The sequence below is a fragment of the Prionailurus viverrinus genome, chromosome B4, assembly GCF_022837055.1.
Source record: "Prionailurus viverrinus isolate Anna chromosome B4, UM_Priviv_1.0, whole genome shotgun sequence".
NCBI lineage: Eukaryota > Metazoa > Chordata > Mammalia > Carnivora > Felidae > Prionailurus > Prionailurus viverrinus.
In genome coordinates, this window is record NC_062567.1 from 101,705,852 (window position 1) to 101,727,842 (window position 21,991).

At 36.3% G+C, this 21,991-nt stretch overlaps 1 protein-coding gene across 10 annotated transcripts in view; it reads right to left on the reverse strand.

Annotated features, from left to right (window-relative positions):
• PPFIA2 (PTPRF interacting protein alpha 2) overlaps positions 1-21,991 on the reverse strand; it is a 477,511-nt gene that overhangs the window by 148,106 nt on the left and 307,414 nt on the right. For all 10 annotated transcript variants that reach the window (XR_007154244.1, XM_047868603.1, XM_047868602.1 and 7 more), the window contains one exon: positions 2,128-2,244. Coding sequence is in view for 9 of the 10 variants with exons in the window: in XM_047868603.1 (XP_047724559.1) it covers positions 2,128-2,244 (117 nt within the window). In the remaining variant the exon portion in view is untranslated. The remainder of the gene's footprint in view (positions 1-2,127; positions 2,245-21,991) is intronic.

The following is a 21,991-nucleotide window of genomic DNA, read 5'->3' on the forward strand; positions in this document are numbered from 1 at the left end:
TAAAAGTCTTTAGTTACATCCGTAAGGAAGAGTGAGTAAGTTAGCAATGGCACAGAATTTCCCTTCTATAGTGGCTGAAATGCCTACTCCAAGAACTGGAAGGCAAGTTAGAGACCAGTACTTTATTTACATCACCAACTACTCAGAATCCTCCATGTATGCACGTTATCTGTGGAGTCCAAGAGAGGCAAACATCTACTATACAGGGGTTCCTTGGTGGCTCTATTATACAGTTGGTTGAGCATCCAATCCTTGATTTCAGCTCAAGTCATGATCTTGCGGTTTCATGGGTTCAAACCCATGTCGGGCTTGGGAGGAGCCTGCTTGGGATTCTCTCTCTCTTTGTCCCTCCCCAGCTCACACTTTTTCTGTCTCTCTCAAAATAAATAAATAAACTTTCAAATATCTATTATACATAGGTCCTCATCCTAATCTTGTAATCAGTTTCTGAAATTTAATCTGACATGAACTGTCTTGCATTCTATTATGTCTGGATATTTAGGGGTTGTATGTTTAAAAAAACAACATTTGAAAAAAATATGTGAGTACTCGCCCCTCCCCCAAAAGTACTAGAAGAATGTTTTATATATCAAATGGTTTGTTAGAGAATAGACAAAATCTCGGGTTCTTTATGCCTTTCAAAGACATATTTCTTTAATTATAGTCTGGATTAGTATAAATACAACACTGTTAAAAACACAATATTTTGTAGATTTCTATGAAAAGACTGCATGACCACAAAGTCCATTTTTATACCCAAACAAGTATACTTTAGAATTCTCTGGGAAAAGGCATAGTACTGTATAACTGATGACATAATTAAAATGAGACAATAATAGAAAATTACATTAGTTTCCCAAACTGAGTTTTGTGTGCAAACATTTTATTCTAAAGAGCTCAGTGGTTTGTTTACTGAATTAATGTCAGCTCATTTATCTGAAGGGAAGAGAAATAATTTTATTCAAATTTGAAATACAGCTCATGAAATCTAGCTTTCAGGTTTTAGTTTATTTTTAAAACTCAACTTGAGATTTCTATAAAACACATGGATAAAGGCTAAAATAGTGAAGCCTTAAATTAAGAGCTGTTTGCTTCTCAGCCACCAGAATTGATGGCAGTCTCAGGAAATTAGTCTGGATTACTTGGCTTCCTTTGCTTTTACACTTGAAGGAGGAGACATAAGAAGCCCCTCCATTTGTTTCAACTGGTAACGAAGCAAGTGTTCAATTTCTTTTCTGGTAAGAAGTTTGGTGCTATTGTTTTGTGGTCCAGTCACTTGCTTCTTAATCTCTGTTTTAAAACCCCTCAACATTCACAATGACACCAATTTAGCTACTTAATTCATGTAGTCTTGATGATTAAAGAGCTTAACCATTGAAGATATAACTTGTAAAGGCAAATATTTAGCCGACTGTCTATTGTCATTGGACATGCAAATGCCTATATAATCTTATCTGATCCCTACCTACCAGCAACTGACCTTCTTCTTCTTGTGCTGGAAAAGATGGCTGAGCCCACAAAAGGTCCAAAGAGACCGCTAGGTTTTCTTAGCCTGGGTCTAAGCCCCAGCAAAAGGAAAATCATTCCCTTCTAAACAACAGTAAAAGTCCCAAGACTTCAGATTCTTTTATATAACTTTTCTTTAACAGGAGTACTGTTAGGACCTTCTTACATACACAGAAAATACTAAATCAAATAGGAGATTACCAAAAAATTTTTGCTGTGATAAGCCACAGATTAGTCACCAACTATACATAATACTACTCGTAAATCAAAATTGTTATTGTACTTTAAAAAGCCTTAGATGTATATTACTGATATATCTAACTATACAAATATATTTATTTAATTATATATGTTCAATTTGATGCATAATTTAATTATATTTCAGAGGAGCAAGTTAACAGCAAGTAATGACAAATTCAAATCTATGCATATCTATGCATACACACATATTATTTTCAAGCAAATCCAATTAAAAGCAATACGTGAAAAGAAAAATCATGGACTTATGACCAACAAATCAAAAAATAATAAAGAATGTTTATCACATGGATTTCATATTTCTGTCAAAAGATATATAGCAAGTGAACATTTCCATATAGGGCCATGTCATATGTGTCATACCTTTTCATGGACTTTCTGACCAGGTTCCATCCCTTCAAGGTGTTCTGATTCTGTGGACCCCTCACTTGATGCCATTTTTCTTTGTATATGAACATTTTGTTCACGCAAGGCAACAATCTGCAAAATAAAAGCACTATGCCTTAAAAATCTAAAATATAGTATAAAGTATAGAAAAACTGAATTTACCCAAATGTGGTTTAGAGCTAATGAATATAAACAAATAATCAGAAAATAAACATTAGATTTTACTCATATTATTACTTAAAAATCTTTTTAAGATTTAAATTAGCATATTGAATATTTATCGTACTTACAGGAATATGAAATTTATTGGAGAAAATATTTTCTAGTTGCAAATGTATCTATCTAGTTGGAAATGTGTCTAAATCAATGCCATGATCTGTGTGTTATTCATTCAAAAAGTACTTTTAAAATTAATCTATGAAATGTGATAAAATTCATACTGAATTTTTAAAGTATAAAAGAAAGATAAATGAAAACATGCAGGCTGAAGGCTAGATATGAGCACATTCTTTTACCCTAAGAGGTAGCACATCTGTAATTTTAAAATAAACAAATATATAAACTGGACATAATTTTGTGGCACCATCATGAATACTTAGAATTAAATTGGTCTCATTATCAGCATTTTAATGGCGATTATCTTAGCACTGCTAGTTCAAATATAGTTAGTTTGCAAAATAATTCTCAGAAGGCAAAATTCTTGAAAAGTTTCAGCTTAATATTCAGACATATATTTTAAACTACGAAAGATTCTCAGTTCTGGTTTAAGTAATCATAGTAATAAACAGAGGAAAAAATAGCATTCTAGCATTTTAAAGGATGTTTTAAAATAAAGTTGCTATTTATATATATTTTTAAGGTATTTTACGTTGTTACCATAACTTACTTATGTCATGGCGAATTTTATTATATTATCAACTCAGATATGGAATTAGTGCTTCTTGGGGAAGTCAATGCCCATAGTATTTAATGCACAATAAATAGTCAATCACATACAATTTATGTTTAAATTATGAGACCAATAATACGTCACACAGATCAGTAATTAGCAAGTAAACATAAAACATCAAGAGGTTGGGTTTTTTGCCATGATCGCTGCCACTGCTTCAATGCCCAGATGCACAATGATGTGTTTGTGAGATCAGGTATCTTGTGTATGACCTGCAGCATTTGAGCACACAACATATCTTTTTGTTAGGGCATATCACAAATAATGAAGAACAACTCTGTAAATGCTCTTCTTGGAGAAGTGCAATCAACAAAGAATTAGTTCCCTTGTTCCCATTCTTGCCTATCTACAATCATCCACAAAAGGGCCAGATGCATCTTTTAAACTTAAGTTACATTGTGTCCCTCCTTGCTTTCTAAAGAACCTCAACGTTTTCCCAACTGAAAGTTCTTAACAAAGCCAATGATATCTTATATAATCCCTTCAGTCACAATGGCCTCATTTCTGTCTCTCAGATACACTGGACTCTTTTTCACCCAGAATTTAGGAACTTAATCTTCATGCCTGAAACATTCTTCCCCAACTCAGACCACAGTTGACACAATCCCAGATTTCAAAATTCAACTGAAATATCATTCCCTCAGAGAAAACGTGCTTTGCCATTAATTACTTGTTACGATGTCCCTGTTTATTTTTGTGTGTATTTCATTGATTAAAATCTACTTTCTATTTCTTAATTTAATCACTTTGCTTATTTATTTAGCAAGCAGAAGTCCTAATATCTCAAGGGAAAATAATTTTGAAAGGAATACCTTATTGAAAACAACATTTTCATATGAAGTAACACATCATATTATTATGTGCAAGGTTTATTTTATTCAATAAAAATGTGTTGATTTAAATAATGAATGGATAGGGATAAACAAAGAGTGTAAACCTAATTCATTCAGAAATAACAAAAGATAAAGATTTAGAGTGTGTGGAAACCTACAGAGACATTTCTCTGATGTTAGTTAACATAGAAATGAATTACATCAAAGGAAAACATATAAAATAGTCCCTGGGTATATCATTTTTATATTACATTCTTAACATCTTGTCTCTTGAATACAAGAATATTATATTACCACCAATACATAATGGAATTTTATTCTGAATTTTTAAAAATTCAAACATTGTACAAGAACATTCTACTAACATAACATCCATGACTTAAATATGTTGTGGGATGCCTGCGTGGCTCTGTCAGTTAATCATCTGACTTCAGCTCAGGTCATGAACTCACAGTTCATGAGTTCAAGCCCTGCCCCAGGATCTATGCTGACAGCTCAGAGCCTGGAGCCTGCTTCAGATTCTGTGTCTCCCTCTCTTTCTGTCCCTCCCCTGCTTGCACTCTGTCTCTCTCTGTCTGTCTGACTATCTCTCTCACTTCCTCTCAAAAATAAAAGATTAAAAAAATTAAAAAAAAACCAAGTATGTTGACAAAGGTAATAATAGATTTTAAAATGTTCTGCATTTTCTTCCATTAGTTACTTAGAAGGGAAGAGAGACCTTTTTAAAAAACATTCAAACCAAATTTAACCCTGTTTACAGAGGAATTTCTATTTGTTTAGTAATTCAGATAAATTTTAAATATGTCCTAGTGCCTGAAATAAAGTAGGTGCTATACAAAGGTTTACTGAATGACTCAGTGAATTAATGCCTTTAATAATAATAAAAAAAGTCAAAATACCAAATTCATATTGAAAACACTCTTTGCAAATACAATTGTGCAGCCACATTAAAAATATGACAAACTAAGTGTTTTGCAAAGTATACGCATGACAGTTCCAAGAAAGACATCAATTTCAACCACTAACATGCAAACTGCACACTTCTTTTGCTTTAATCAAGACCCCAAATCATGTTTTTGAAACAGAAGAATAGATGCAGAATACTCTGTATTCTTTATCACTGTTAAATGATTTTATTCTGTTCTATTTTTGCCCAATAACAAATTATCCTGAGTAGTTATGAAAGCAAAGCTTCAGCATCTGATTTAATTGTAGGTGCTAATAATGTTGATTTCTTTCTTTCACACTGAAAAAAGTGAGAGGTTTTCTCCAGTGAATGCAACTTTGGGGGATGGCCCCCTCTTTAATGTGCTCAAGGGGCAGAGATGGTCACCTAGAAATTACAAGGGTTCCAACACAGGCCTCTGTAGGAAATTCTCCCAGCTGGCTTGAGAAACAAAGGCAGAAGATGGCTTCAGAACTAGCTTGCAAGCACAAGCATAATGAAAAGAAGCTGATGGCTCCCAAACATTCTCTGGCCTCTCAACTGACAGAAAACGCTGTAACAGGGAGGGGGCAGTGACTGGTCTAGGATACCAAAGCAGACCTGGATCCCTCATTGCTAAACAGCATGACCTACTACAACTGGAATGGCATGGCAGGCAGGAGGAATAACTTCTGGGTAGTCTCTGGGGCTTACCCCGTGTTACATTACTGCAGGAAAGTACTGGAAACTCAGCACGGGCCAAGGACTGTGCTAAAAACTATTTTAATCTGCAAATAGTTTTCATGATCCACACTTAACAAGTGATTAAACTGGGATAAGCAGAGTGTGATGAGAACTAAGTAGGAATCAAATTAAAGTTAACTCCTTGTCTACTCTGTCACATGGTCTCAGATGGCTTTGCATTTGCACTCTCTTAAGTCAGGGTTAATTAGTAGTGGGTGAGGATGGGGAGAAAGCTTTTCCTTTCCAAGTACTGTTACCTTCCAACCCTGGAATCCTTTGTATATCATTAAGGTACGGACTCCTCCCTGGAGAGATTCACATACATCTTCAGGGTATCAATCCATTGAAGGCCAATGGAATTCTGGTTAAGAGGAACTGTCCACAGTAATTTTAACTTAGCAACCATGGTTTGTCAACTGTTCGTTGACATTTGTTTTTAAATGCCCAGCATCACTTTGATATTCCTTTTGTTAACAGCATCCTACATTTTCACTGGGGAATTATCCTTCCCTATTCTAATCCTAGAAAGACTATCAATTAGGGGGCCAGAGCTCAGGGCAAATCATGCGTACATGATCCAAGCCAGGGCAATCAGAATATTGCTTCAGATGTTTCTGGCAGAGATATGGGGGCGGGGAAGATTCTTTTTCTACTATGGGAGATAAGCTGACAGGATACAATCAGGATGGCTGTTTACCATCAGTTCTGCCTTATGGAGAAAAGCAAATGAAAAAGACAGAGCCCTAATGAATCACTTCTGTTCCTAATTCTAGCCATTCTCAAATCATCTCTATCCTTGGCATTTCTTTAATATGAGCTCCAAATTTCTCTTTTTTGCTCAAACTTGCTTTTCTGTCACTTACCACTAAAAGTGCCTTTGCAAGTGTAACAGGGGACGTGGAAGGCAACAAAGAGCATGGAATGTCTAAGTGGAGATTTTGAAGAGTGGCTAAGAATTTACCAGGGAGACAATGGGAGAAAACTGTCCATTTTGTCCATGTCCAAAACTGTCCATGTGGATAGAAGAACACAAGCTGTTTGTGTTCCCAGTATTATAGGTTGTTCAGTATTCCTGTGGAAAATATTATGTGGATAAAGATAAAAGAATGACAGCAAACTAAAAAAAAAGTTAAAGTACCTCAACAAACACTCTGCTATCTCTGTGCTTCTTGCTGTATGGCTTATTGTTATTCTTTTAAATGTTTATTTTAAGAGAGAGAGAGAGAGAGAGAGAGAGAGACAGTGCACGCGTGCGCGCATGAGCGGGGGAGGGGCAGAGTGAGAGGCACATAATCTGAAGCAGGCTCCAAGCTGTCAGCACAGAGCTGGACATGGGGCTCAAACTCACATACGGCAGGATCATGACCTGAGCTGAAGTCAGATGCTTCACTGACTGAGCCACCCAGGCGCCCCGGTATTATTATTGCTTAGCCTTGACCCTTATTTGCATTTCCAGATTGCTCATCTAGCTTCTGAGAGCCTGACCCATTGTTTCTAGGCATTCCCAAACTATGGTATTTCCAAGCCAATCTTCCAAGTTTTGTTCTTGCCTTTGCCTCTGTCAGCTGCTTTTGGCTCTTCTCAATCTCTGACAAGCTCTGACCCCATAGAGTGGACTACTGGTGTCCTGTGTTCTCATGTGGAAAATACCCCAGCCCTCCATTCCTTTTTTTCTACCAGGCTATCTCTGGGATCCCACTATGTCTTCCCACAGACCCATTCTTATCCCTTTCCTTTGAACAATTGTTTTCCTTAATGGCCTGGAGGAATTTATTCATTTTAATTAGGAATTAGGTAATTTCTACAAAAAGACCTGAAGATAAGAGGGAAGAATCAATGTGGATATCTGGGAGAAGAACTTTGTAGTCAGAGGGTGTGGGAAATGTAAATCATTATTAAAAACAAAAGCTTGAGACTTATGCAAAGTTTCAGTGAGTTCTTCAAATGATGTAAATGTCCTCTTTAAAAGAAAGTTAAAACACAAGTAAAAGTTGAGAACTTGGATACTTAAGGTGTCAGAAAATACACAGAAACATGGATTCTTGGGAGAAATGTGATTTGGGAGAAAATAACAGTCTATTTAATATTTCTGTATTCTCAAACTTGGGGATTTCTCTAGTGCTTAAAATGTCTTAATCCATTTTTTCAACAAACTTTAATTGATTGCTGTTCTAAGTATCAGATGCCACGGGGGAAAATGCAGATAAAAGTCCTTCTCTCCAGGAGATTACATTCTAATAAAGGAAGGGAAAAAAAGAAAGAAGCAGTGAGAAAACAACAACAAAAGTCCTTCATTGAGCTCTTACAATGTACAAAAATTGTGCTAAGCACATTATATAAATTTGCTTCTTTGCATCAACTTTTCATCTATACCATCCTTTCTTTCCAAGTTTGAGATTTCTTGAAAGTAGAAAAAAGTAATTGGTAACAAATAGTGTATTTGGGAGACAATTTCCAGAAGCATAGCATTCATTAAATATTTTTTTAAAAACCAGGTTGAGTCTTGGTCCTTCTAGATATTACTGGTTGTATGACTTTGTACAAGGTACTTAACCTCAAGTTCATGTTCCTCTGCTGAAAAAGGAGGGACAATAATACCTACCTTTTAGTAAAGTACTTAGTCAAATATGATGTATACTAATCATTCATTATGTAGTGACGATAATGGAAACTCCACTCACCACTTCAACTTCATCTTCTTATTCATACTTTATGCTCTAGTTCATTGAAGACGTGTAGTCACATACAAAATGCCATCTTGACTGCAAGTTTTTATATTCATGTGAGTTGCCCTTTGTGAGATAACAGAAAATATATACACATGTCTCTGCCCCCAGTTTCTGGCACAGAGCTCCTAAAACCCTTGCAAATTCCTAAGTGAGAAGAACACTTGGAGCATCTTTTGATCTAATGATGGGACTTTGGATGGGCTCCTAGATGGGGACTGGTCACCAGAAGGTGAAGCCATGATTAGAAACTTGGAATTTTTAACTCTACCCCCAATTAATTCAGAGAGGGGAGAGGGCCTGGAAATGGAGTTAATGACTGATCATGCCTATGTGAAGAAGCTCCCATAAAAATCCCAAGTATGGGGCTCAGGGAGCTTCCAGGTTAGTAAACACATCCATGTGCTGGAGGGATGACACACTCCCACTCCACAGGGACTGAAACTCCCGGGCTGGGGACCCTCCGAGGCCTTGCCTTACGTACCTCTTCATCTGGCTGTTCATCTGTATCCTTTAATAATGGTAAATGCAACTGTCTTCCTGAGTTCTTTGAGCTGCGCCAGCAAATTAATAGAACCCAAAGAGGGGGTTATGGGAATCTCTGATTATAGCCAATCAGTCAGGAACACAGGTGACTTTACTCATAACTGGCATCTGAAATAGGGAGGGAATAGTCATGTGGGACTGAGCCTTTAACTTGTGACACCATTTTCAGGGAGTGTCAGAATTAAGCTAAATTGTAGAACACATAGATGGGGTTTCAGTGAATGCTTGGTGGAAGAACACTCCCTACCACATCCATGCATGGATACATCTGATGTTAGAAGTGTTGTGAGTGTGGTAGTCATGTGAGAGCAAAGGAGAAACACAGGAGGTGGATTGGGGTTTTCCCCTACACATGCTTCTTCCTTCTCGACTGCTTCTGAGTCACCTTTTAGGTCTTCACTTATATGTCACCCACTCTGGGACAGGTTCTGGAACCATCCTCCTGCCAGGGATTTAAGTTATGTAATTCTTTAGCATTCTCCGATAACTCATGTCATACAAATTATTATTCTTTATCACAATTAGCTATTGGTTTTCTGACTGCCCCTTTTGACACCGAGTGCCTTGAGACCAGAAACTATATCTGATTATTTATTCCCAGCTCTTAGGGCACTGATGGACAAGTAGGAGACACTCTAGAAATACTACAGGTTGTTGAATGAAAGTAGATGATATGACTGGAAAAGACCTATAGAGAGTTGGAAAAATTGGATGGAAAATTTCTTGAAAATTTATACATGAAGAAGAAAATTAGTCATCTGTGTGGAAGACTATGTGAACCTAAAATCTTCCCAATGTTCACACCACATGATTCAAGGTTAGAAAGGAGTCATGAGAATGGAAGAACTCACTGAGAAAAAAATAGGAAGAAAAGAATGAGAAGTAGTGGCATAGCCTTGTGGGATATTCACAGCTCTAGTATTAGGAGGCAGACAGGATGGAAGGCATAGGCTATAAAGGAGGATGGGAATGGGATCATGGGAGGGCAGCTTCATGAAAGTCAGCCAGACTTTCTGTCTCATTGTGTCTTAAAATATTTACAAGTATACTGCAGCCTAAGTAATACTATTCAGGTGTACTGAAGTACATGCTATGTTTAAATGTTTTAGATTTACAACAGATCGACATTAGATGGAAAAATGGAATTCCAAGGGTATCTAGAAATTCATTTCTGCCAAAAGAATTCTTAAAATAAAAAAGAAAAGCAACATAAATTAAATTAAATTTTCACTTGGTTTTACTCTTCATTTTTTGAAAATATTAGTGTATAGGACAGTCCATGAAGTTATATAAGGAAGGAGGAGAAATAAGAAAAAGAAATTTAGAAATTAAATTTCTAATTAAGAACTGCTAGCAATAATACTTGTATATGCTGAATATCTATTACATGCCACATACATGAAAAATAATTGACATGCATTATTTCTTTTCATCCTCCCAACAGTCTTATAAATTGGGTATTATTATTTTTATTTTACAAATGAGGAAACTAGCACAGAGGGAATAAATAATATACTTGAAATTGTACAGAAAAAGATGTGACACAGACAGTTTTCCAATCCAGGTTTGATAGCTTCAAAACTTGTTCAAGCATTATGCTATAATGACTTTTGAAAATTACTGAAGTGAGTCACTGCATACACAATCCAAACACTTATCTAGGTCAGGACTACAGTTCTATGGTCTGATAGCAAGGGAATTTACCTGTCCTGATTTGGCAAAACAATTTAGATACAGTTAGAAAATATCTTCAATTACTCCTAGGAATAAAAATCATGCTGCTTACATTTTTATTTATAACTCTTATGTGGCTCAAGCCTTTCAATTTACTTTGAAAATTGCCCAACTACTTTTTAAAATAAATCATGTCTATGCCTCATGCTAATTCTCCAAGGATCTTCATTCTGATATTTGTGAATTCATACTTGCCTTTACCTACTTAACAACAACTTCCAGACAGTGCCCATGTCTAATTAACAAAGATTCTTTTCATCTATTTTTACCCCAAACTCAATTAACAATTCCAAGAGTGAGACTTACAGAAGTCTCACTACACTAACACATAATTTGCTTCTACACATATACTTATTCTAATTTAGCTGAACTCCATGCTTAGATTCCACTGACGTTGCAACATGAAAAAGCAAAAAAAGAAAAAAAAAAGGCAACTAGTAGAACACTAGAGATTTACAATTTACACTTAAGCAACTCTCTAGTCACAATAGTTTGGATTTGTGTTTTTATATGGGTTTGTGTTAATTGGGAAACTATACAGATTTAGATATTTATTCAAACAAGCCAATAGCTATTTCACTTTCTAGCTTTGGCTCTTGGCCACTGATCTGTAAGTACCACTGAAGCATATTAAAACCAGAGTAAAACACCTTCATGTAGTCTAATGCATTTTGGTCAGCTCACATGTAATATTCATTTTCACTATTTTTCAGTGAGCATGGATAACCTGAAAACTTGTGAAACTGAGCAGATTCGATGAATGATCAAACTGTTTTGAGATAAGAATCAGACGTTTGCACTGTGAGATTCTGCCTTTTTCAGGTTCAGAAAATATTTAAACAATGGTTTAATAAATGAATCCATATATCCTAGTGAAAAATCAAATAGCTTGGAGGTAAAAAAAGATTCACTTCGTGGTTGTTTAGAATTTTTACCATCTGTTACCTCTATTCTGTCAACAAATATTTATTGAATAAATTAGAACACACTATGTACCTTTATGTTTAACCTGCTCCTCTTTGGCTAACCAGCCTTTCCAATCCCCATTAGATGAATTAACTGGGTGTTCAAATTTAAATGCAAGTCACAAGTAAGTTTCTGGTGATTTTTTGATGGAAAATACAGTACATGAACAGTACATGAACTTTGGCTATTTCCAAATTTTACATATGAAATGATTTTGCTTATACCTAAAAACGTAAGGATTCCTTATATATTTTTTAATGGTGAAAAAAATCCTTTTAACAATTTAAAAATTTTAAGGCCCATTTTTAAAACAATAACTGGCATGCAAAACATTTTTTTAAAGTTTATTTTTATTTATTTTTGAAAGACAGAGAGAGAGAGAGAGAGAGAGAGCAAGTGGGGGAGGGGCAGAGAGAGAGGGAAAAAGAATCCCAACCAGACTCTACTCTGTTAGCATAGAGCCCAAAGCAGGGCTTGAACTCATGAACCATGAGATCATGACCTGAGCCGAAGAGTTGGATGCTTAACTGACTGAGCCATATATGTGCCCCTAAACTCTTATTTTTAGTTTTAAGTTTAAGACAATGGAATAGATAGATAGATAGACAATAAAATAGATAACAACAGTATTTCAAATGTTTGCTTGGATAGATTTGTTTTTGCATAGAATGCTTATGGTGTTCATTTTCAATTTAATTATAATCAACAACAGTAATTTCAATAGCTATATATTTAATATAGTTACTAATACCTAGTTCTAATATGAATTACAATTCTTTACCAAACTGTCTATTCTGTTCATCTAATTGATATTTCAGTCATTCCATTTTTGATACTTGGTTACTCTTTAATTTATTTCCATTATTCAAATATTTCTCTAATCTTTAAAATTATAATAAAGTCAAATGCTGGTATTTTCATTAGGGGCATATATATGACTACAGAAAATGCAAAACAATTTAAAATGGACAGGATTAGTGAACATTGTTAAGGTACAGGACTGCTGTTTTAGCAGGTTAGCAGCTAAGAGTGTCATAAAATCGAAGAATAGTAATAAAAACGACCAAGGAAGCTGCTTTGTGGTAAAGTATAATAATTAGTCAAGAGAACAAAAAGCAAAAACAAAGTCCTAAAGAGTTTTCCAAAAGTGTCACTAACAGGAAAACACATTCTGAACAAAATATACTTATCACTGCAAGAAAGCAAGCCAACATTTAAAATATAAATAAGGAGCACCTGGGGTGGGTCAGTTGTTTAAGCATCTGACTTAAATTTTATTAAATTTCAAGAAAAAAAATACATTGCAATATCCATCACCCAGGATGATGCCAGTTGCTAATAACTTGTCCCCCAACCCCGAAGACAGTAGAATCTTATTTTAAAAATAAACTGTTAAATTAATTAAACAAAGGGGCCACTAGACTGAGGTGGCTTTAATGCCATGGCACCCTATATAAGCAAACCAAAATAAGACTCTATAAATGCCACAGGGTTAAGCAATCAAAATGTTAAGGACTGCCAATCACAAATATCCCACTAGACTTTACAATAGCCAATCAAATAATATCCTTCTTTGTGTTGGCACTCTCTCTACACAGTCTGTCTCTACCCCTATCTTGTCAGGGAGGGTTCCCAAACATTTCCAGTTTGACCCTGCTGCTCAATTCGAATGGATTTTTGCTTAAAGAAACTCAGAATTTTTAATATGCTTCAGTTTACCTTTTAACATGTCTCACAGTGAAAAAAGCAAATAGGAGTTACTACTAAAGGTATTGATTATCATAAAAGACATTTTGGTTTTGAACAGAGGCTTCCCTTCAAGATACTTCCCACAATCATTTACTCGACCCTTTACTTCCCTAAAACCAGAAGCAACGAAACAAAACAAAACGAAACAAAACAAAACAAAACAAAAAGAAACATGCTAACTTGACATGGCCTTCAGGAGAGGGCAGGACAACTGACTGTAGTAATTATCCCATACCCTCCAAATTAAAAAAAAAAAAAAAGCAAAAATGAGGAGACCAAGACTTGCTGAGAAGTGAGTCACAGCAAACTACATGGTCTAATGGGTCTAGACGTGATTAGTTTACAGAGTAGCAAGTAGGCTCTGTGAGTAACAGCCTGTCTTTAAAAGTCTCAAGAAATGTTTATTTTTATGAACTATGTTAAGACATGAATAAAAGTTTCTGCTTTAGTTACCTTATATACACTAAGAACTATTAAATGCCTTGAGTAAATATTGATTAAATTAATAAAGGTAAATCTACCTAATACTAATCAAATTTCTGTCATCTGTTTACTCAAGAGTGATTCATCTGCTGTCAGGAATTTTTGGGTGTTTTAGAATGAAATTTCCAGGGGCGTCTGGGTGGCTCAGTCGGTTAAGTGTCCTAGTGGCTCAGGTCATGATCTTGTGGTCTGTGAGTTTAAGCACCATGTTGGGCTCTATGCTGATGACTGAGTCTAGAGCCTGCTTCTGATTCTGTCTCTCTCTCTCTCTCTCCCCCTCTCTTCTGCTCACGCTGTCTCTCTGTCTCAAAAATAAATAAACATTAAAAAACATTTGGAATAAAATTTCCACCTTAATAATCCAAACACACTGCATTTCCATCAACAAATATTCGAATCTTTTAAAATGTCACGTTAAAATTAACCTCTCTGATTTGAGTACTAACCAGGCCCCCACCCTGCTTAGCTTCTGAGATCAGAGAAGAGATTTAGCACATTCAGAGGGTTGAGTTGAGGGGGAATTGTTGCTCAATGAATACAAACTGTCAGTGAATCAAGATGAATAAATTCTAGGGACTCCAATACAACAGAACGTCCTTAGTTAACAATATGGCATGGTGCACTTTAAAATAAGCTGAGAGGACAGATCTCATATTAAGTATTATTACCACAACAAAATAAAAACAAAAACAAACCAACAAGACAACATAAATATTCTTGGAGGCGATGAATATATTCAGTACCCTGACTGTGGTGATGATATTAATGTGTATATACATATGTCCAAATTCATCAAACTGTATACATTAAATATGTGCAACTTTTGTATATCAATTATACCTCAATAACACTTAAAAAAAGAGAGACGGCCAATAAACATATAAAAAATAATAAATGAAAGTAACCTTTTTGAAGATGGACTCTAATCCCTTTCAAGCACTATTAGATTTGATGTCCTCAGCCAGGCACAGCTAACACAGTGAATGCAAACTTGAGTTTTTTGTTGCCCCTCCCTTTTTTTCCCTATCAGGGCAGAAGTGACAAAATTATAGGCCTCGTCCTAGAACAATTCTTTTTCGCTCTGTTAAGGTAAGGGAAAAAGTCTTGAGGGAAAGAAAAGCATTTCAAAGTGCTTGAAAAGTACTTGAGAAAATGTAAAAGCAGAAACAATACCCATTAGTCATTCGTGCATATAAAAAAGGAAGCCAGAGCAATACAAAGAGTTTATTCATTTAGTTCTTCCTTTGAAGTAGCAAAAAAAGCATACTAAACCCATTATTCTGAATAACTCCTTTTAAAGTACCTATTTGCTTGGGTTCTAGTGGTAATAATCATGTGCTATGGTTCTTTTGCACACATTCCAATTTTATTTTTATGTGATTTTTAAATGTGTATATATCATAAGAGGTCAGAATGGAAAGGGACCAGAACTTATATAGTCTTTATACTTTATTTTCATAGATAAAAGATAAATAAATTTTACAGAGGATGAATGATAAACCTTATTCTGTCCCCACAACAAACTTTACCTAGTCAGTCCCACTGTGGGACACACACTCCATCTCTCGGGACCTCAGTTCAATCATCTTTAAAAGGAGTTGGACAGTATCATAACTAAAAAGATCAATATCAGCATTAAAAATATTTACTGAAAGGTACTTGGTGCCTTTAAGCACTTTACCTGTATTAACTTATTAAAACCTCACAACAACCTGATAAGTTCATTAGGAGGGTTGAGCTAATTGAGGCAAAGAGGATTCAGGAAATTGCCTACAGTCACAGAGCTAGCAGATGCCAGAATGGCTCAGGGAGAAAGTAAATTCCCATGCGGGCAGATTACAGCTCCCATTTGCGGTGTTTGCTCCTTTCCTCTCTTGCCCTCACCCTTCTCTTCTCAGTCAGGGCAGAATTTATTCACAGCACCTAATTAAGTATTCTATATAGAAGAGGGTTTTAAACTTGCCACTTTCTTCCCGCTTGTCCACACTAACTTCTAACTACTCCCTAGTATCCACTTTTCACAGAATATCTGGTATTCTTTGTTTGGCTCCTGCTGATTTCTACTGAGCTGCTTATCTCATTGTTTTGTAATCTCCAGTTTACGGGTTCTGTGTTCTATGTTTATGTTATATTTAGGTCCAGGTTCTTGTTACCAGCTCAAACTCATGTGCATCAAAATCTCCTATGATGCTTGTTAAAAATGTAGACTCCATTTTAAAGAATCTGAATTTGAATATACTTCCAGGTGACCATTCTACACCCTTCAGTTTGAGGATGAGTGCATATGAAGTCTTCAGTTCAGGGTTTTTGTCTCATCTCTTGCGCAGGTTGAGGCAGGCAGGTCCAGTGAAAAGCTGCTGAAGGCCTGTGACAGTGAACCTCCAGGACAGGCCCTAAGTGATCATCTAGTGCCAAGGTATTCAGCTACAGCCCTCAGGCTGCCTATTTTTGTCAGGACTGAAAGCTAAAAATGGTTTGTGCATTTTTGAATGGTTGAAAAATAATCAAAAGAAGGATAATACTTTGTGACAGACAGAAAGTAGAAGAAATTCAATTTCCAGTGTCCATAAATCAATTTTTATTGGAACATGGCCAAGTTCATTTGTTTACATGATTGTCCATGATTGCTTTCACTCTACAATGGTAGAGTAGTTGTGACAGAGACCATCTGGCCCACAGAGCCCAAAATATTTATTAGATGGTTCTTTACAGAAAAGTTTTGCTGATCCCTGATGTAGTAGATCATGCCTATCTCTTTTTTAAAAAGCTGCAATGGGTGGGGGGTGGTGGGGTGGGGCATGCCTGGGTGAGTCAGTTGGTTGAGCATCCAACCCTTGGTTTCCGCTCAGGTCATGATCTTGTGAGTTGGTGAGTTCGAGCTCTGCATTGTCAGTGTGGGCCTGCTTGGGATTCTCTATCTCCCTCCCTCTCTCTCTGCCCCTTCCCCACCCTCTCTCAAAATAAATAAATAAACTTAAAAATATTTTAAAAAACTAAAAATAAAAAACAGCATAGGGGATACAGTCGATGATATTGTAGTAGCGATACATGGGGACAGATGGTAGCTACCCAAGTGGTGAACATAGCATAATGTGTAAACTCATCGAATCACTATGTTGTACACCTGAAACTAATGCAACATTGTGTGTCTACTACATTCAAATAAAAAAAATAAGTGAAATAAAAAAAATTCAAAACCGTTCAAATGGACCCAGTGAAAGTCAGAACTGTAACTCCATTTCTTGAGTTTTTAGGCTTCCGTTCTCTACTCAGTTTCAGACATTGTTTCTAATGCCATTTAAGTCAGTAGAAATATAGGATAAATTATCCTTGACAATGAAATTACTCAATGAAGTGAATGTGTTCTTCTTATGTGCTCTTTGGTATTCTCTGGTCAAAATAGGAATTTTGGATGACATAATGACACTGATTAATAGTATTACAAAAGTAAGAACTGAGAGAACAAAGAAATATCTTAAAAATAATTGTAGATTAGAGTTGCAGTATTTTCTATCCATAGCCCCATGTGATTTGTTTCATAGAACTTATTACTATCTGAAATTATTTTTAAATTTATATGTTTCTTTTTTTTTTTTTAATTTTTTTTTTCAACGTTTATTTATTTTTTTTGGGACAGAGAGAGACAGAGCATGAACGGGGGAGGGGCAGAGAGAGAGGGAGACACAGAATCGGAAGCAGGCTCCAGGCTCCGAGCCATCAGCCCAGAGCCCGACGCGGGGCTCGAACTCACGGACCGCGAGATCGTGACCTGGCTGAAGTAGGACGCTTAACCGACTGTGCCACCCAGGCGCCCCAAATTTATATGTTTCTAACACAAGCTCTTTGAGGCAGGGATAATTTCTGATTTGATTACTGGTATGTCCTCAAGGGCCAAAACAGTGCTTGCTACTTGTCCAAGGTGATTATACAAAGTGCTGATTAAGAGCATGAGATATGAGACTCCTGGGTGGCTCAGTTGGTTAAGTGGCCAACTTTGGCTCAGGTCATGATACTGTAGTTCAGGAGTTCAAGCCCCGCGTCAGGCTCTGTGCTGATAGCTCAGAGCCTTCATCCTGCTTTGGATTCTGTGTCTCCTTCTCTCTCTGCCTCTCCTCTGCTTGTGCTCTGTCTCTCTCACTCTCAAAAATAAATAATAAAAAACATTTAAAAAAAAAAGCAGGAGATATGAAGTAGAGTTCTGGTTCTGCCACTTTCGACAGGATAAACTTACATGAATTATTTACCTTCTCTGGCCTTCAGTTTCCTTTTCTGTAAATAATGATGTTTGTAATAGCAGCCTCAAAGACTACTAATGTAAAGACACAATGAGTTAAAATGCATAAAACACTTAGAAGAGGGCCTCTCTAGGTACTCTATAATTGTTAGTTACAATTGTTATTTCAATGAATGTTGAGTGAATGTTGCTTCTGCTAAATACAAATAAGATCTTAAATTGTTACCTTTGCATACATTTTTGATAAATCATTTTTGATGGTCTTCAATTTTTGTTATTTTGATTTTGCTACTTAAAATTTATTTATTTTTTTTTATTTTAGAGAGAAAGAGAGTGCATGAGTGGGGGATAGGGGCAGAGGGAGAGAGAGAAAGAATCTTAAGCAGGCTCCACATTCAGCATGGAGCCAGATGCGGGGCTCAATCCCATGACCTTGGGATCATGACCTGAGCCAAAATCAAGAGTCTGAAGCTCATCTGACTGAGCCACCCAAGTGCCCCTTGATTTTATTACTTTTTATTTCTATTTATTTATTTACTGCTAGTGTGGGAATGCTACTGATATTTGTGTACATATTTTTATATGACTTTATTCAATTTACCAATGAATCTCAAGCATTCTTTATTTTTTGAAGTTTATTTCATTGATTTTGACAGAGAAAGAGAGAGAGAGAGAACACGGGAGGGGCAGAGACAGGGATAGAGAGAGAATCCCAAGCAGGCTCTGCACTATCAGCATGGAGCCCGATAAGAGGCTTGTTGACCTAAGTTGAAACAAGAGTTGACACTTAACTGACTGAGCCACCCAGGAACTCCCCGAGCATTCCTTATATTCCATGTGTTCTAGAGGCTCCTTGTTGCACATTAATATCAATTCCCCCATTCTTTAGCAACAGAACTTCTGCATACAGCCATATGACTAGAGAATGCACTTGTTGGTCTCCTTTACAGCTCAAAGTATTTGTTCAATGGCATGTAAACAAAAATCATGTGTGCTGCTTCCTTATCATGCCCCTAAAATTTATCTTTATATACATCTTTATCCCCTTCTTGCTGCCTAGAGTGATGACAACTATGGCAGGCACTTCAACCCAAAGTCATTTGTGTGTGTGTGTATGTGTCAGTTGAGTCAATAAAAATTGTGATAAACTCTATCAGTAAGAAAGGATAAAAACAACTTGTAGAAATGGATGTTATGAGTTAGAACCAGCTGTATATTTTAGAAGCACTATATTGAGTTTATATACAGATAAAATTAGTTACTTTGGTTGTTACAAGAAGTATGTCTAAGATGATGCACTATCCTTGTGATGAGTCTAATTCTGACATAAGTGGAAGGAGATTCTTTAAATTTCAAGGGAGCATGGCCCTGAGCAATGAATTTAATAACCATTAGGGTTTCTGTTACCATGGTCAGAAGTGTGAAAAGATAGTAGAGTACCTTGGTTGGAGCACCATGTTGGAATGGGGGCTTTGCTATAAAGTGGTCATATTGGACAGATGGGCCCTACTTAATATTCTACCACAAATAGCCAGTAAAGCAAGGTGACTCAGGGTTCGATGTTAGCTTAGTCATACATGTAAATCAGAATACATATTAGAGATGGATTATGGTCTGAATGACTAGAGGTAAGTTGGTTCAAACATTTATTTCATCAGTGTCCTCTTGCAGCAAATCAGGACTTAGAACTGCACCCGTTAATACTTCCACACTGAGCCTATAGGTGTCATCATTTGAACCTTATGTTTGATACCTGAAATAGTGTTTTGAGCATGTTAATTTCAAGAAAAGTTTTTGGTAAAACTTAATCATACTTTCCAAATCATATCCCTAGAGTTTCTAACTAGCTTTGAGAAGAATGGTCCTGAGCATTTGCACAGCATTTTAATCATCTCTTCATGGAACAAGTTTATATGTCTCCCAAATTATTCTCATTAGAGAAGTAAGAGCCATCACCATTTTGATTATCAGCATGATATTTATCATTTATTGAGTATTTTTATATTGTGCTAGATTTTTTACTTTGTTATTTCATTCTTACAGGTTTGTAAGTAGTTATTGATCTCATTCATATTTTACTGATAGACACTCACAGATTTAAAAATGTTAACTGATTCATTAAAAAATATTTAGGGGCAATACTGGGTGGCTCAGTCAGTTAAGTGTCCGACTTCAGCTCATGGCATGATCTCACAGCTCATGAGTTCGAACCTCACGTCGGGCTCTGTGCTGACAGCTCAGAGCCTGGAGCCTGCTTCGGATTCTGTGTCTGCCTCTCTCTTTCTGCTCCTCCCTGCTCGCACTCTGTCTCCATCTCTCTCTCTCTCTCTCTCTCTCTCTCTCAAATATAAATAAACATTAAAAAATACTAACTGACTCAGGGAAAATCATATAGCTTATAAATGGCAGGCTAGAAAGTCAAACCTGTCTGTTTGCTTCAAAACCCATGGTTTTCCTCTACTATATCCTTACTCTAGTTCTAATCTTAGGCTAACATAGGAATCAATTATAACACTTTTTCTTTTATTTTTTTATTTAAAAAAATTTTTTTTTTCCAACGTTTATTTATTTTTGGGACAGAGAGAGACAGCATGAACGGGGGAGGGGCAGAGAGAGAGGGAGACACAGAATCGGAAACAGGCTCCAGGCTCTGAGCCATCAGCCCAGAGCCTGACGCGGGGCTCGAACTCACGGACCGCGAGATCGTGACCTGGCTGAAGTCGGACGCTTAACCGACTGCGCCACCCAGGCGCCCCCACTTTTTCTTTTAAAGTGAATATAGCCAGGTCTCATGCTAACAATGGATAAGAATTTCTAGATATATTTATATTTTTCAAATGCTTTATAGGTGATGCTGGTTGAGAACTATTCAATTGTGGTATATTTCCTCTCCATTTATTTACCTCTTTTAGTGACAGAATCCTATATATCAGAAATAACTGATTAAAAAAAAAAAAAAGGACCAGAGCTTCAGCAGACTGCTTTTCTTCTAACGTTATAGTATTAACTTATTTTCTTCCTCCAACTGCTTTATTCAGCATACAAAAACATACAGAAACATTTGTGTGGGTACAAATCCATCCAATCATTTGGAAAGATAATAGCTACACTTCTGAAAATCAATGGGGAATAACCAAAACCTTATGAAGAGTTTTAAAGAGTAAGGATCTGAAGAAATGAATGGAGCCAAGAAAACCCTAGTGGCTCAGTAATTTACTAGTTGTATATTTCAGGTGAGTTACCTCTAGCTTTAGAACCATGTTTCTGTTTCTCCATCTCTAAAACGGCTGTACGGTGTTGAGGCAATAATAGGATCTCAATAAATTTTCACTGTCAATAGCAATTACCTCATGATGTAGAGATCCATAAACCTGAGGAGAGGAGAGGCAAGTGATTGAATCTGCCTAAAAGAGAGTGTAAAAGCACCACTTTAGTGTTTGGCCCAGCCTAATGCCTCCAAAACAGTAGGTGCCCCCAAATATTTCTAATGACACTATAATCTGTTTTGCAATTTTCTCTTAAAAGACTGTATTTTCCCCTCTCTCCCTCTGTCATGCTTTTTCTGTTACAAAACTTTCTCAACAAATATTCTGATCCTGCTTATAAGTTACTATCCTCCTTATGTCCTACTGGCAGTGTTTTCTGGGTGAAAAATAACATATTTGCCTTATCAACACGTTACTAAATAAGGAGATATTATCAGCACTTAGTGTTCGTAAAAATCTTCAATTAAGATAGACAGTTAAGATAATTTATTGTTGTATAGTAAAGATTTTGGCCTAACCCTTAGCTTTTAGGAGGTGATCTGTGCCATGACTTCTGGGAATGTCTTTGTTTAGGGCAAGGTCTGGACATTGTAGTTCCTAGGATGGCACATACAATAGTCTTAAGTTGGGGGCTGTTTATCCCAGAAAGACCAACCATATGATTTAGGAGGTTTTGCATCTTGAC